Below are 16,475 nucleotides of genomic sequence, written 5' to 3' on the forward strand. Positions count from 1 at the left end.
GTCCTGGGATCGAGCTCCACGTTGGGCTCTCTGCTCAGCAGGGAGTCAGCTTCTCCCTTTCCCTCCGCCCCCCACTCATGTTCTCTCTCTACCTCAAATAAATAAAATCTTAAAAAAAAAATTAGCTATTAAATTGTAATGAAAGCTAGAAAAACCTAACCAAAACCTCTTTAATTCAGAATGATCAGAACTTATTCATGATCTGTGTGATTCATGACATTGCTAGGAAATGAAACTTATAAATTCCACATTATCTAAAATCACTTAAGAATGGTTTCCTTTAAAACATTTATGAATAGTAAGTAGCTACTATTTAGTGATATGTTTGACTCGTCTAAAATTGACTATCCATTGGTCTCTTGCAGTTAAGATAATTTTGAAGACCTAGTGTTTAGAATTTAGGGTTAACCTTTGACCCAACTACTGTGAGGCCCCAAATGGATTTGTAAATTCTACATGATTTGCAAGTTCTGGGCTACCACAAACCTCAATAGATTGCTCAGTAGCTTTATTATACCATTCTTCCCCAACTTTAGGGGTAGCTACTTAAGTTTTGAGAATTACTGTGCTCACTGATTAATACGTGTTTGATTCATTTCCTTCCCCAAGCCCTTACCCAGGGTAAAGGAAAAGTAGAAAAATGAAGTTACCTTGCTTGGCTTATCATATTTGTGTTTGTGTTAGAATTTAAGGAAATATTTCTTAATTTTACTTTCTAAATAAAGATGTTTTATACTTATTAATATTTTAGAGAATACCATCTTAAGTATGCTTGAATATATTTAACATACATGAAATTTGTAAATTGGTTTCTTACAAAGAGGCTTATTGGATTGTTGAACTTTTGTCCTTTTAGGAATCTATTCGATGGTTAGAAGATGAAAAGGCTCTCCTAGAGATGACTGAAGAAGTAGACTATGATGTAGATTCATATGCTACTCAACTTGAAGCTATTCTTGAGCAAAAAATAGACATTTTAACTGAGCTGCGGGGTAATTCCTTTTTCATTTTAGTGCTTGAAATCTTCATCTTCGTATGTAATTGGTGGCAGGATTTCATACTGCAAGAGGATATCCGAAATAAAAATTATGGGCACCATTTAATACATTTCCAGAAGTATAAAGATAGACTAGTCATTTTGTTTTTTGTAAAAAAGAAACATGGAGTATCCTTTCAAGTGCTCTTTAGTTGTCTTTTTCTTTTAGGCATTTGAAAAGATAAAAACATCTTATGATTAAAGAGGGAAAATGGATTTTAACAAATTTGTAAGTTTTATACACTCATTCAGATTTTTAGTTTGATAGGTCAGTGCTTGTCAGAATTATTTTGCTTAGATTAGGTCTATTCAGGACCATGCCTTCTGTAGCCTCCTATCTGCACCTGTGTCATGTCTTTCCTTTGAAGACTTGTTTTTAAAAAATCAAGGGGAAGGTTTCAAGACCTTGAACAACTCAAGACCTTTCAACAATTATTCTTCCTACTTTGCGAATGGAGGGAAGCATGTGACTTACCCACATGCCATGTCTTTTTGGCTTTTTAAGTAGCTTATCTGTGTCGCTTCACATTCACATTTATTGTATGTACTTGTTTCTGAGGCATTGGCAAACTAGTTGTCTCCATTTATATGTGAATGGACATCTGTGTATGTGTACATGAAATGCAATGTGAAACCAGATTGAAATTGCTAGTTCTTAGCACCAGACTGGCTAATTTTTAAACTAAGTCCTTTGTGAATGGTTATTTGAAATCTTATCGTATAGAGAGCCAGCAATGACTGTTTGCCCAATTCAGAATTGTTGGTACAAGTGTAGTTTCTAGAACTTACTTTCGTTTTTCATATTCTTCATATTCAAGCCTTGATTTAAAGTGTTTTGACCATTGTTCTTATCTGTCAGAACTCACAGGCAGCTTTTCTGTATGTATTTTACTCAGATCATAATGAACTGTAATTTTTTTCTTTGTAATATGTGGCATTCAACTTAGTTGTTATCAAGTGTATCCATAACTTTGAAGAAATTACTTACTGTCTAGCTATTGTATTTTTTTAGGAAAAAAATTTTTTACTATCCAGAGATAATTTTGGTATTAACATAAGAAGTTTGAGAGTTTTTATCTTATATTAACAGGTATGAGATCCAGAGATCCTTAAATTTCTGATTTTCAGAAGTTAATTTTTTAAATATCATTGTTCTTTGGAAGAGGGGAAAGAAATTGAGATTCAAACTGATAATCTTTTCTTTTCTCCTTTGCACCATTAATACATTTTAAGTTGTGTAATTGTTGAGGGTGCTGTCCTGTGCATTGTGCATTGCTTATCAGCATCCTTGGTCTCTGTTGACTAGATGACAGTGGCCGCTAACCCAGTTGTGACAGTCAAAAAATATCTAGATACTATCAGATGTCAGGGGGGGTGGTGGGGGAACATAACCTGTGGTTAAGAACCACTGTTATAAAAGGAGATGAGCTATTTCTCATCTTCACAGCTGACTTATTTGCCTCTTTCAATTTATTTACCTAGTTCTTATTCTTATGGGACTCTGAATTAATACATAATAGTAGGAATTGTAAGACCAAGAAATATATTATCCTATAATCCCCCTTCGCCATTCCCTTTTACAATCCCTGATAAGGACAAAATGACATTTCTTTTTAAAAAGTCAAACATCTTTGAAATTTCATAGCTTAAAAAGGTAAAATAGGCATCAGGAGTAGAAATTTCTTAATATTGAGGGAAGAAATGTCTACTTTACAGTTTAATAAGATTCGGAGGGGCTTAGAGATTCCTTAAAAAAAAAGACTCACAGTGTTTTTTGGACATGACTGTACACATTTAACACACGTAGATAGCCTGTCTGTACTCTAAAAGGAATTCAAATAAACTAAAATTCAACACTGTAAAATGTGCCAAACAGAACAGAAACCTGTTGAAGATATAGAAGAAAGTTATTTTCATGAATCCTTAAATAATGAAACTTGCTATAATTGAGTATTGTGTTTAGTTCTGAGTTTCTGGACAACAGAGAACAAAAGGAAAAGTCCTGAGTGAATGCTATAAAGTAAGGCAGCTGACTAGATAGGACCCATGAAGTTGTATACTGTATTGCATGCAATGCAGTACTTATTCTCTTGTTCTTTTCTTTTTTCCAAGATAAAGTGAAATCTTTTCGTGCAGCTCTACAAGAAGAAGAACAGGCCAGCAAGCAAATCAACCCGAAGAGACCCCGTGCCCTTTAAATCAGCATTTGCTGCTAAAGGATCCCCAGAACCCACACTGCTGTAACATACAATGGTTCAGCTGTAAGGGCCATTTGAAAGTTTGAAATTTTAAGTGTCTGTGGAAAATGTCTTGTCCCTTCACCTGAATGACATTTCAATTTTGTGAAACACTCCTTTGTCTACAAAATGCTTCTAGTCGAGGAGGCACAACCAAGATTTGGGAATAGTGAAGCATTTTGTTTCATTTACCCAGATAGTGATTTACTTTTGGAGATCCTTGCCAATTTTATTTTCTGTATGAAGTAAGGTTGTGGACTTGATCCAGCGGTGAAGAGTAGGGGGAAGCCACAGCATTTCCTTTTAACTTGGTTCAATTTTCGTAGCAAGACTGAGCAGTTTTAAATCCTTTGCGTGCATGCATACCTCATCAGTGATTGTACATACCTTGCCCCCTCCTAGAGACAGCTGTGCTCACCTCTTCCTGCTTTGTGCCTTGACTAAGGCTTTTGACCCTAAATTTCTGAAGCACAGCCAAGATAAATTACATTCCTTAATTGTCATTGTAAATTACCTTTATTGTGTGTACATTTTTACTGTATTTGAGACATTTTTTGTGTGTGACTAGCTAATTTTGCAGGATGTGCCATATCATTGAATGGAACTAAAGTCTGTGACAGTGGACATAGCTGCTGGACCATTCCATCTTATATGTAAAGAAATCTGGAATTATGATTTTAAAACCAGATAATGTGGTTATAATTTTCTTAGCATTTTCTTTGTAAAGAACTAAAATATAAACTAGTTGGTGTATAATAAAAAGTAACAAAATTCTGAGAAGAGTTTTATCTTAGGATAATACATATATATGCAGTGTGTGTTCCAGTGTGGTATTAACAGGACTAATAGTGCAATTTGATCCTTACCAATACCATTACTTAAGTTAAAGTGTCCATTAGCACCCCAAAATGTACCTCCTAAATGTACTGATAAAGGAAATTGGCTTCTGATGCATGAATATTTACATGTACACTGAAAGTAGTCCATAATAGAACTGTTAGATTAAGCCAAGTGTAGACAGTACATAACTCCCTTGAGAAAGAATTAAGCTAAAAGAGGGTTGACTTTGCCTTAAAAGGCAGATCGAACCCAAGCCCCATCCATTACCTAATGTGTGATGTTTCATCATTATTTGGTGAGAATCACCAAATTCTCACCAATAAATTGGATTAGGGTATGCTGCTTTTTAAATGGTGGCACTTATTTTTACAGATTGCTACTCCAAGGAAGAAAACTGGCCACTTTTCATGTAAATATTTTGTTAAAAGATTTATATATCTCTCTAGGAGTTTTCCCTTAGTTCCTAGGATAGAGTCCAGGAGTAGATTAACAACAAAAAGTCTCCCAAGGATGTCTTGTTTTGATTTACTCAAAGGAACTACTACTCATTCATTTGGGCCAAAGGGAAGCTATGAATAGAGAGTCACATGAGCCAGATTCCCTACTTCATTGTTCATAGAACCCAGAGGGTAGTTGTGGGAAATCCTAACACCATGGTGAAATGATCCTCTGTAAACTTGAAATCTAGAACAAATGTAGATTTTCACAATGTGCTTATTAATAAATGATATCTATGGAATGAGTTTTAGAGATAATTTACTTCAGTACAATCACCTTTGTTTTGGAAGGGACTCAGGTTTTCTTGCAGTTGTAAGATATGTTCTTTTGTGGTATTTCAAAGAGAAGAATGGAGCAGATACTATTGACCTTGCAGAGGTTGCTTAAAAATGTAGTTTTTGAGGCTAACCAACCTTCAGAGGGCAATAAAGAGATGAGAACTTGCTCATTTTAAAGCACAACAGATTACTCTTGATTTATTAATTAAATAAGATGGATACTATCTCTGAAGGTCTTATATTCAAATATGCCGCCTTATACTATAATGGCTTCATTCTGATCAGTAGTCAAGGTCTTTAGAAAATTAGTACCAGAAAAGATCTTGGTGGTATAGTCCAAACCTTCAGTTTTACAGATAGGGAAAACCGAAGGCCAGAAAAGGGACTAAAACTCAGTAGTTCATAGGGGAAGAGGAAATAGAGGGAAAGCTGAATTAATTCTTAAAATTTTCCTATAAGTCTAGAGATGGTACAAATGAATTTTGCAAAGTAAGTAGTTTTGTGATATTAAAAAAACCTCTTGAGGTATATTTAATATTTATGTAACAAAAGTGGCTTGATGCAGCTATTATTTAAAGAATAATGAATTTTTTGGATCTGGGTTAAACATTCTCAGATTTCTTGAAAGCTGATATTCCTATTAATAAGTAATTATTTTATTTATATAGGAGTGTTTTACTATATCACTTTGAAGCCAGATTTCAAAAAAAATCTGTTTAGGTAAACAACTTCCTTTCTAGGTTTTCTCAGTGTACCTTTGTTAAAATAATTTGGAAGCAGTCTTCCTATTAAGTTAGGTTTTTTAAAAGTCGGTTATCAATTAAGATATTTTTATTAATTTCCTTATATAAATAAAATAATCAGGTACTATAATTCTTTATTAAAGGACATTAACAACGCTTAGTATTATATTGATAATGATTTAAACATAGTAGCTAGTTAAGACTTGTTTAGGGCATCTATTGACATTGTCAACCGGCCATTTTAAAAATAGCTTAAAACTAAGCATCAGTATATGAAAAGACACTGGAACTTTTAGTTTTCCAGAAGTCACATGAATACTGAGAGCCTCTAGTTATGAGAAAATGGCTGGTTGAGATGTTTATTTGTTTTAAATAAGTTGAAGGGCAGAATTTGAACTGTAAAGCCAGTTTTGATTTACAAAACCCTTTGAAATTTTGTTAAACCTGTGGCTTTCCCCAAGAAAAAACATACTATCATCTTATAGTTCATTTCATTCTAGTTGAGCATCCTCATTTCAGTTAAGGAACCATGCCCAGAAGTCATGTGCCTGGCACCACCGCATGGTGGCGGTAGCGGACTCACGTTTATCCAGAACCCAATGGAGCCTATGATGCTACAGGACAGCTTAAAGGCATAGGCAGTGAGTGAAAGAAGCTGTGTAAGATAAACAGAGAAGAAACGAGAGAAGCAAAATAAGCAGTTGTTTTATTGTGCACATGAATAAAAAGAAATCGTATGGGAAATATGTGAGTGAGTTAAGCATATTTTAACTTTTTTACTATTTGAGGGACAAAGGCCCACAGAGGTCCTCATATAATATATAACAGAAAATAGAACAGTAACATCTTTATACAATAACCTGTTAGAAATGATATATACAATAACCTGTTAGAAATGATAAGTTTAAGTGTAAAGTTGTGCGTGCCTGCGGCTCTTCAAGATTATCATGCATAGATTGGACCCTGCCCTATGTTAGATATTAAAAACACACCACAACCAAAAAACACTTGGGTACTTAGAATTGACTGACTTAATACCATAAAAATTCAGAGTAATAAATGGTGACAGTAGTAGTATTAAGTCAAAAATAGTCAAGCACATAGTGTTCCAGTGAAGCAAAGGCATAGTTCATCTTCTCAAATTATTAAAAATATGTAATTCCAGTTTCTTGTTCTTGAGTTTGGAAAATTCTGTTTTCCAGATACCTAAGAAAAATGTATACCTTCTGCATTGAATCCATGTAGCAATCTGAAAAAAGAAACCAAAATGAGATGGTATTGAAAGGTAATTTATTGCATATAACAATGCATAGTTCCTATACCACGAATTCCAAAACAAACACATCAGCAAACCTCTGAAGCCCACCACTCCTAACACTAGTCATTATAGAAACTTTATTCTTCAATTAAATTTGCAAGATATATATTGGTTAAAATCACATTTTCTTGCCTCTTTTGTCACAGCCTATGTGTCTTAAGTTATGGTGAATTTGACCAAATTATCTTAGACCTCTATTATCCAGACGTAAGAGCTCATTGGCGCTTGTTCTGTTTCAACATGGTAAGTGAACAAGAAGCTGTTTGGAACTAGAGACAGAAGGAAAATGAGCGGGTAATCTTAATGTTCATTTTTCCCTCTCTGGGCTCACTATTACTCACGTTCCAATTAAGTACTTAACACATTGCTTTTCTCTCCATACCTTTGTACCTTTTGGATGCTAATTAGCAAACTGCATATGCTTAATAACCTTGAAGAAATTTGGTGAGAATTAAAGAAAGTAAGATGAAATATTTCTATTTAGACATGAGATGATTTTCAGGATGGCCCACAGGAACAGCTGAAGATGGATTAGAATGTTTGAAAAAGGAAGATAGGTACTTATGAATGATGTTCAACTCCTAGGATTAACCTCTGATGAAGACTCAGTAGTACTGCTAGCCTGCCAATATAAAATATAAAATATAAACCCCATCTGTCTTATATGGAACTGTGCTGCCAGCTTAGAAAAGTCAAACCAATTACTTTTATAACAATCTACCCTCATTTTTTATTCAACTCCTAGAACAGAGACGTTGTAAACATGAAGCGACTAAATAGGCAAAAACTGTTCAGTAAGTGATGGTTTATTAGGAAATCAAAGTGTTAGTGCTTAAAAACAGTATGGGTAATTGAAGGCTTATTCTGCTTTCATAAGACTAACTTGCTTAATTCAAGGAAAACACATTTTGGTCTGCACTGCCCCATTAATTATGACACCCTTCTTTTATTATAGGTGTGTAAAACTTGCCTCAGTCGACAAAATAACTATATTATTAAACCAGTTAGAACTGAAAACCAGGTATGATTGTAATTGACATTATTTCATGTGTAGGATCTATTTAACAGTAACTCTTCCCAATACAGAAAAAGAATGAGATTCAACGACATGTATTATGCTGCTTCTACCTTACAGGCTACTTTGAAGACACACACTATTAAGACTACCTATGAATGGGATTTGGGGGAGGAGGCTGAAGGGGAGGAGCACACATACTACAACACACACTGACACAGAGGCTATCTCCAGGCTCGGACTGTTCTTTATTACTGTTCTTAAAATGTTCATTCTGCTGCAGCTAACTAGCCTCCATCTTCTACACCAAATACTATTCCATACTATGGAAGTGCTATGCAATAACCCCAGGTAGCACCTTATACCGCTTAAAAGCCTTTAAATCTCTAATCGGAAGGTGTCACAGTAAAGAAATGTAAACACTTAGGAAAAAAGAACAATGTAATTACCTGATGAAGTCATCTATGTCCATGGAACGGGCCCGCTTGTCACTAAAACCTGTGCTGGTTAGGATTTGCTGTATTTTATCTGCTATGCTGAAATATTCTGGTATTATCTATCAATATAAGATTCATAATAAATGAACAACATATCTTTAATGAAGTCACGTTGGCTCTTTTTTGCTTTTTTAGTCCAGTAACTGATAAAATAGTCACCTTTATCTGCTCACAGCAGTTTGAAAAGCCTATTTTTGCAGATCAGACTTGGACCTCTAATTAGTTAAGTGGTTAATCTTCAGCACATACCAAATACTCAGAAAACTTTGAATGAGTTAAACTTGTATACTGCCCTTTTTCTTAAAAATTCTGAAATAGTTAACAGTTTCAGGAGTAAGGTACTTCATGTCAAAAAATAATTAAAGCTATAAACTGAATTTTATAGCAACTGTTACTCCTTTAAAAATATCTCAAATTTTCTTGGCACAAATTTAATTTTATCAGCCACTTTTTCTCAAAGAGATGACCTCCAATCCTGGGGAATATTAAATATTTCATACCTCACATCCTTCCTCCAAAGATTTTTCTTAATCCCGTTTAATATTTTCCTACCTAGGCAGTTGTTTGATGACTTTGCCCATAAAAAAGAAAATGAAGGTAGCAAAATGATATATTAAACCATATAAGATGAGTCAAAAAATGCAATGGAAGGGCGCCTGGGTGGCTCAGTTGGTTAAGCGACTGCCTTCGGCTCAGGTCATGATCCTGGAGCCCCGGGATCGGGTCCCGCATCGGGCTCCCTGCTCGGCAGGGAGTCTGCTTCTCCCTCTGACCCTCTCCCCTCTCATGCTGTCTCTCTATCTCATTCTCTCTCTCAAATAAATAAATAAAATCTTTAAAAAAAAAAAATGCAATGGAAATTTGCTCTTATCTTTCTGCTCTGTTTAATTAATTTGAAAGAACTAAAAAGTTATCAGACATCACAGTTATGTATATGGCTATGTGTATGTGTGCTGACACACATACAAAATTGGTTAAAGAAAATGCACAGATAATAAAGAGGCATGAGGCTTACAACAAAAAATCTGCTATTCAGCCAATAATTATTTCAATTTCTGAGTATTAAAAAAAGTTACTGAGAAAATGGTAACTTTAAATTGAATTGCCACATGAGCAACAAACAAGGCAATTCAGAGCATAGCAAATGGTACATAATTTGAGCTGAGCAAGCTACACATGCCTAAAGCTTTGGGAAAATTATGACTCAATTGAATCTCTTTATGTCTAAAAACAACTGTCTAGTTAAAGAAGCTCAAGTGGAGTAATCAAGGCCACTTGGATCTATTCCAAGAATACACAGTAGTATTGACCTATTAGAGTTCAAGTTAAGGTTGTGCTAGTTACACATCACTTTTAAAGATCAAGTGATGATAGATGAAAAAGAATAAGAAGTGGAGAAACATTTTAAAACAACAAATCAGAACCACAGAGACAACAGAAATATTTTTTGCTTACAATATTATGGATCGAACAGTGAATTCTGTAGTTTTTTTCCAATAGCTGTTGTACTGCGCTTGACCTATAGCATAAAGAAGCGACATTGCTATTATTCCAAGATCAAAGATTATAATTTCCTTTCAGTTTATTATAAAGTAAAATGTATGCTCCATGTAGTAAAATTAAGGGACTAAAAGGCGTTGAATATTAAGAAACAATCACAAACTAGTTATATTTAAAAAGTAAAGTTCTAATAAAAATCTCAAATTCTTAACATCACCTAAATTCAAAACACCACCTTAAAAAAAAAATGAAATAACGGCTTTCAGAACCTCTCTTTTGCCCTTAGGCTTCAAACTGCTATTTAAAAATATTTCCAAGTTAATAAAATTGCATGAATTTTTCACAAGTGTTGAAAGGAAAAATGAGACAATGTGTGGTTTTTGTTTTTTCCCGTTTTGCCAAAAAACCTGATGTAATTCCAAATTCCAGGAACTTTCTTTGTTAAATTTTTCTGCCCCCCCAAAGTACAAAGTTAGTGAAAAAGGAAAAGTGTGTCTGGACATGGGTAGTCTTTATGCTTTAGGGTATTTGTTCAGGATAAGTTCCTACAGCACTGGTCCTTCATATATCATAAATGAGTAAAATACTCACTTAAATGCAGCAGAGAGTGTCTTGTTTTTCCTAACGAAGGTGATCCTTACTAGGCCATCCCATTCCTGAAACAGAAGATGGATCATTTCTTAAAAATATCAAACCTTGCCTATGTCTCCTAGGTATTATTTTGTCTTTTAATATATAAAACTGAAAGAACCTTCTGGAGTGATGAAAATGTTCTGTATCTTGATCTGGCTGACCCATGCAAAAAATAAGATATGTACTTGATTTTTGGCACTTTAGTCCACCTTACTGAAAATTTTATCCTCAATTTTAAAAATTAGAAAAATTGTTCCACACCTGAACAAAGAACACTGACATTTATTGAAATCAAAGTACCATTTTCAAAAAACATAATTCAAAACAGACATGAATTAATAGCCTATGCAACATACCTAAACCACCCTATAGGAGTAACTAACAAACCACTCCATTACCAGGAGTACTGACCACACAAGTAACCATGTTTTTATCCAAATAGACTGCAGTATGGATTTACATCAAGTGATGCAACTTCTCTTTTTAAATTGCAGAAATATGAATTATGATTAAAAAGTGTTATTCATAATATTGCTCTAACAACTACATTTTATCTTGTTTCCTAAGTCGTACTCAGATAGATACATGCTTCTGTAGCCATACTTGATAGCAAAATGCAAAGGCATTCCAAGCTGTACTTTTTGCAAACATTTTCCATGCTTTTTTGTGCTCTTCACAATGATCTTACATCCAAATATTCCATCTACTCCCAGCATAGGGATGTCATCATTAGCATTTTCGTGTCTGGACATTTAGGTTAACTCAGTATTTTTCTGCTGCTAGAGACATACATCTTCCAGCTTGGTCTTTTTTCCTCCTTTACTTAACGACTTTAGTACTTCAACCTCACCTGAAAATTGATAGGTGGTGGTGGATTCTTAGGTTCTATTCTTACGACACTGGATTCTACCTTGGGTGGTGGCCTGAAGTTATTCTTTCCAACCTGTTAATCAGAAAATAAGGAGTCCTCTCAAAAAGAGTTTTAAATTTAGTAATCAAATATGCTTTCCTCACAGAAGGCACAACTAGATGCTCACGGATGAGGTAAGCCACATTATTTCACTAACAGTCACTTACTTTCATCAGATGGTCCACACGTGCTAAGAGCTGTGTATTGATTGAGAGTCTGCAGTATAATTTATCTCCAGGCTTTGCAACTAGTCGGAGAGCAAATTCTCTTTGAAACATAAGTACAGCACATCTGAAGACAGAGTAGAAAAGGAATAAGGAAAATGGTTACTTTTAACTATAAATGTATTTCAACTTCAATTAATTTTCTTGGGTGGTAAATAGAACAAAGCAGTATCTGTGGTTAAGGAGAATTCGTTCAGCTGATTAGAAGGCAGAACACTTTCAGCTTTAGCTTTATTACCACAAAATGAGCCAGCTGGCTTTTCATTTTATAAGGGCTACACCACTAACTCTTTGCACATGTAAGCCCTCTGTGTTCAGATGAGAAAGCAGTTCAGATAAGCACTAGTCCATTATCCCTTCTAGGGGAAAAAAAAACAAAACTCAAACAAAATTAGCTCGGCAGCCCAATGGTATTTATGGGGAAGAAAACACCCTAATGGAAGAGCTGGGGCAAGAGAGACAGGTTGTGACACTGGTGTCCTGATTTCCCAAGTTAAGGAACGTGGACGTTGGAAAGCAATGCAGAGGCTTTTTGGAGACTCTTGAATAGGAAAAGAGCATCTTCAAAGCTGAGCTTTGACTTTGAAACTTTTTTGACAACGAGTCCTACTAAGAAATACATTTGACATTGCAACCTACGCCACAAATATCTGTACATGTATGTGTTTATGTAACAAGCAAAAGTTTCACAAAACTGTAATCACCTGGGCTACATACAATGAATGCCCTCTGATATACTCTATTCCATGTCATTAAAAAAAATGGTCACGACTCAGTAAATTTATAACCAGTAAGGGGTTTCTGAATTGAGTTTGAAAACCCCTGTTACATAATGTGCCTAGTGACTAGTTCTGAGGCTGTTGAGACGTAAGGTAATAAAGAGTCTGACCTGGACTAATGGCAAGAGTATTAGAAAACAGGGAAAGGCCATTTGGTCTCAGAAGCAGGACTTACACTGTACCTCCCCCCGAAACTCTGTCAAATGAATAAAAAAGAGAGAGAAAGACCTCCACACAAATAGGTATTTTCTACAAAACACATTCTCCAATAGTTTTTTAATTGAATTAACTATCATCTTTGGCTGTCTGTTCACGGCCTAAAATTTGGTGGTAATTTTGGTCTTTTGTCACAAACCTGAAAAAAGGTCGGTGCAGCAACAGCTTGAACACAAAAGGGGAAGAGATCTGTAAGAGAATTAACTAGTTATTTCTGGGAAAGACACATCACAGAAACATTTTGTATAATGTTCCCAACAATTCGAAAACATACCTGATATGGCAAATTTGCCACACAAGCATCAAAGAATGGTAGATCTGTTTTCAACACGTCACCCACCAGTACTTGAAGTTTGCTGGCCAGAGGCCTAATAATAAGAAAAATAGCAATTAAAAAAGAGCACTGTTTCATGAGACTGAAATGCACTTTAATTCTTCACGCATACTCATACTCACGTGCCCTGAACTCTTTTGTGAAGTTCTGCTACTAGCCTTGGGTCAAGTTCACAGGCAATTACCTATATTAAAAAAAAAAAAAAGTATTTGGGGGTTAATTATGGAGCATAAATCTTGTTATCTCAATCCTAACTCTTACATGGTTAACATGAATCAAACTTTTTTCACCAATTCTACCTCCAATTTTCCTTCAATTCTACTCTACCATTTCAAACAACAAAGAACACCATCGGAAAAACAGACTCTGCTCTGAGTGGCCCCTGTTCAAATGGCTCCCACTCTTACTGGGCTCTGGTAAGGCAGTTCCCTCGTTGTGCCCCTTGAGGCCTTTGGATGGTAACTGTTTCCTGCTGTTGCTAGCCCATGGGTATTCCAGTAATGCCTACTGGCTCTCCTAATCCCATTCCTACATTCTGGATCCATTCAACTGGAAACTGGGTCAGCCACACATACAGAAGCTACCAGCAGCGGCCAGGTGGCATCCCAATCTCATGGTGCAGCTCTTTAGATCTCTTCCTCTAGGTTCCAATACTCCAGCCTCCTTGCTTTGTCCCCCTGAGCCTAGAGATGGTAGCTCCTCTTTGTAATTATTATTTTTGGGCTACTTCAGTGTTCCCATTTTATTCTTTTAGTCATCTAACAACAACGTAAACAACTCCCTATATTAAATGCCCTGTACTGAAAAATCGAATGTGGTTTCTGTTTTCCTGATTAATACATCCCATATTCTCTTTCTCGTAATGCATTTTTTGAAATGGAGATACAGTTGACATTATAAGTTATATTAGTTTCAGGTGTACAACATAACATGTATATACTACAAAATACGTATATATTGTGAAAAAGTCTAGTTAGCATCCATTGCCACACATATTTATACATAAAATATTAAAATTTTGTCTTGTGATGAGAACTTTTAAGATCTACTCTCTTAGCAGCTTTAAAATATACATATGATACTGTTGCTAACTATAGCGACCATGCTGTAAATTCCATTCCCAGGACTTACTCATTTTATAACTGGAAGTTTGTATTTTTGACCACTTTTATCCATTTTGCCCATACTTGTTAAGATAAAGCTGTTAGCAAAGTATCAAGGGTTGCTGTTAAAGAACAATTAATTAAAATAGATTTCTATTTGTAAACCAGGTGAGCTTGCTCACATAGTCATTTCTGATACCAAAACACAAAATTGCCTTTTTACCTTTTTAGCCTTTTCTAGCAACTTTACAGTCATATTGCCAGTTCCGGGTCCAACTTCCAGCACCACATCAGTTGGTCTTAAGGCAGCCTGCAAGCAAGCACAACCACTTTAGCTTTACTGGCACATCTGAGCACATCATTTATTTTACACACTTATTTACACATTTATTTTACCTTTGCTCAAAAGCACGTGGTTAAAGCAATTCTTATTCTGACTCCACTTCTGTGAGATTCCTTCATGATCTACGTGCTTGACAAAACTTTCTCATTAACATTAGGCGCAAGTGGAAATCTGGCATCTCTTCTAAGCTGGGGCAATAGTTGGGAGTCAAAAAACTTTAGGAGTCAGAAAAGCAGGAATAGCAGTTCTTTCTGGGAATGGCTTTCTGTCTTCTACCTCAGAGATGATTCCAACAGCATCTTTTTACCAACTCTTATTATCAGTAAGCTCAAACAAGAAAGGACTGCATATGATGATCTTGCCTGAGAATCACAGCATGTTGTGCTGGGATTTCTCAATTTTCAACCCATGTATGGTTTCAGGGATAGGAATACCTAGAAATTGTACACAAACCCGGGTGTTTGCATGGTACAAAGCTGCCGCGTTCTGCGTGCACAGCTTTCATCAGATGCTCAAAGGAAATCCATGAGCCAAAAAGGTTAAAAAATTAGGCCCTCGTTTGGCAAACAACATGACGTCAAGATGACATAGTCTCTAAATATGTAATGTTCTCTCTACGGCTCCAGGATGCCTCCTTTGTAACCGAGAATGTAATCTGTACCACATAGATTTCATGTTAAGGTACTCAATCATCCAGAACAGTAAGAGAACATCCATTACCCATGCCAGAAGAATACTCGGAAGGGTTTATATGAGGCACTGGATTGTACCATGTAAGTTTCTCTGTGGAAAAAACTTCCTAAGCTGTCATTATGACATCTTTTTAGGCTCTGGAGTAAATAAAAACTAACAGTGATAGATGGTGTCTAGGAAAAAAAGTGATTAGGAATAGAAAAATAATCTGGAATTGAACAAGTACCAAGGTCCAGCTACGAAGTAAATAATCTACAGAAAGATTTGGAGCCTGGGGAAACTCAGACCCACAGAATAAAGCAAATCACGCCAAGGTCAGCCTATGAATCCCAGACAATTCTTCAATTCATTCTACAGATATATAGAGAGCATCTATTTTGCGACAGACATCCTCTGTGCGCTGAAGTATTCCTAAGAACAAAATCAATAACCCAACAACTCTCTCCTTTTCTCTTCCACACCCACCTTATCGATAATGCTGTTAACAATGAGAGGATTTTTCAAAATGTGCTGCCCAATCCCCGTGTTGAACATGAGTCCTGGAAGAAAACACGAAAGAGCCTTAATTTCCCAAGGAAAAGTAGACCTGAGACCGTTCCAGAGAAAGCAGGGTGGCTGGGGTTAGATCTCTGCACCAACGAGAGCCACCATCGAACGTCACGCTTGGAGCCGAGGTGACACACTGCCTTAAGTCCACCCCTCCTGCAGGAAAGGAAGGCAGAGGCGGCGCAAGGCCTGCCGCCGGCGACCCGCGAGCGCCGCCGCCACCGGCCTTACTGTCCCGGCCCAGATCTGGGTCCGTGTCCCCGAACAAGTCCTGCCGGATGATCAGACCTGAACACAGCCCCCTCCTGGCTGTCCCCACCTCCCGCGCTCTTCAGCTCCCGGCTCTCTTTGAGCCGCTCGCGACGGCGAGCGCTCGTCCCCGACTTGATCTTCGGCATCACCGCGGGCTCAGACGCACGGGCTTTGGAGAGTAGAGGGGACGAAAGTCGGCTAGCCAGCACCACACGTGGGAACTTCCACCCCGGAACTGCCAGCACCACTCCCCGCCACGCGGGGGAGAGGCTAGGGCCCAGCCCCCGTTCGCCGTGGGCTCCGCCCCCAGAGAGGGGACCGACCTTGGAGCCCCGTGGCCGCCGGGAATTGTAGTCATGAGGAGGAGGAAGCCCTAAACTCGAGAGACTACAAATCCCAGAAGACACCGCGCCGCTGATCCTGGCTGTTTGGATTGGCTAGTTTAGAGTCGGGGTGGGGCCTCTCGCCCTGGTCGGCGCG

The 16,475-nt window shown here is 36.8% G+C and overlaps 2 protein-coding genes across 5 annotated transcripts in view; one reads left to right on the forward strand and one right to left on the reverse strand.

Moving 5' to 3' along the window:
* Positions 1-8,568, forward strand: part of KIF2A (kinesin family member 2A) — a 74,723-nt gene extending 66,155 nt beyond the window's left edge. For all 3 annotated transcript variants that reach the window (XM_028123848.2, XM_028123846.2, XM_028123847.2), the window contains 2 exons: positions 857-992; positions 3,149-8,568. In XM_028123848.2, coding sequence (XP_027979649.1) covers positions 857-992; positions 3,149-3,234 — 222 coding nt within the window. In that variant the 3' untranslated portion in view covers positions 3,235-8,568. The remainder of the gene's footprint in view (positions 1-856; positions 993-3,148) is intronic.
* On the reverse strand, positions 6,322-16,261 carry DIMT1 (DIM1 rRNA methyltransferase and ribosome maturation factor). Of its 2 annotated transcripts, none has more exons than XM_028123849.2 (12): positions 16,063-16,261; positions 15,663-15,736; positions 14,385-14,471; positions 13,181-13,242; positions 12,999-13,092; positions 12,864-12,913; positions 11,673-11,796; positions 11,446-11,538; positions 10,554-10,618; positions 9,918-9,981; positions 8,415-8,521; positions 6,322-6,881 (listed from the first exon to the last, which is right to left on the reverse strand). In XM_028123849.2, exons 1-12 carry the CDS (start codon positions 16,139-16,141, stop codon positions 6,839-6,841), a joined length of 942 nt encoding a protein of 313 aa, XP_027979650.1. In that variant the 5' UTR covers positions 16,142-16,261; the 3' UTR covers positions 6,322-6,838. The 2 variants fall into 2 exon arrangements, with proteins under 2 accessions (XP_027979650.1, XP_027979652.1); XM_028123851.2 differs by having other exon boundaries at positions 16,032-16,114.
* Between the last annotated feature and the right edge of the window lie 214 nt (positions 16,262-16,475).

This window comes from Eumetopias jubatus, unplaced genomic scaffold (assembly GCF_037043125.1).
Source record: "Eumetopias jubatus isolate StellerSeaLion01/CBP00866 unplaced genomic scaffold, mEumJub1_p1.0 scaffold_5, whole genome shotgun sequence".
NCBI classification, from domain to species: domain Eukaryota; kingdom Metazoa; phylum Chordata; class Mammalia; order Carnivora; family Otariidae; genus Eumetopias; species Eumetopias jubatus.

Bases quoted from the DNA above. Each gene is read 5' to 3' on its own strand.
- DIMT1 (XM_028123849.2), bottom strand. From the start codon at position 16,141: ATGCCGAAGATCAAGTCGGGGACGAGCGCTCGCCGTCGCGAGCGGCTC. The intron at 14,472-15,662 runs GTGGGTGTGGAA...GCTTGCTTGCAG, and splicing joins TTAACAGCATTATCGATAAG to GCTGCCTTAAGACCAACTGA. The intron at 10,619-11,445 runs GTGAGGTTGAAG...CTTCTGTTTCAG, and splicing joins CACCACCTATCAATTTTCAG to GAATGGGATGGCCTAGTAAG.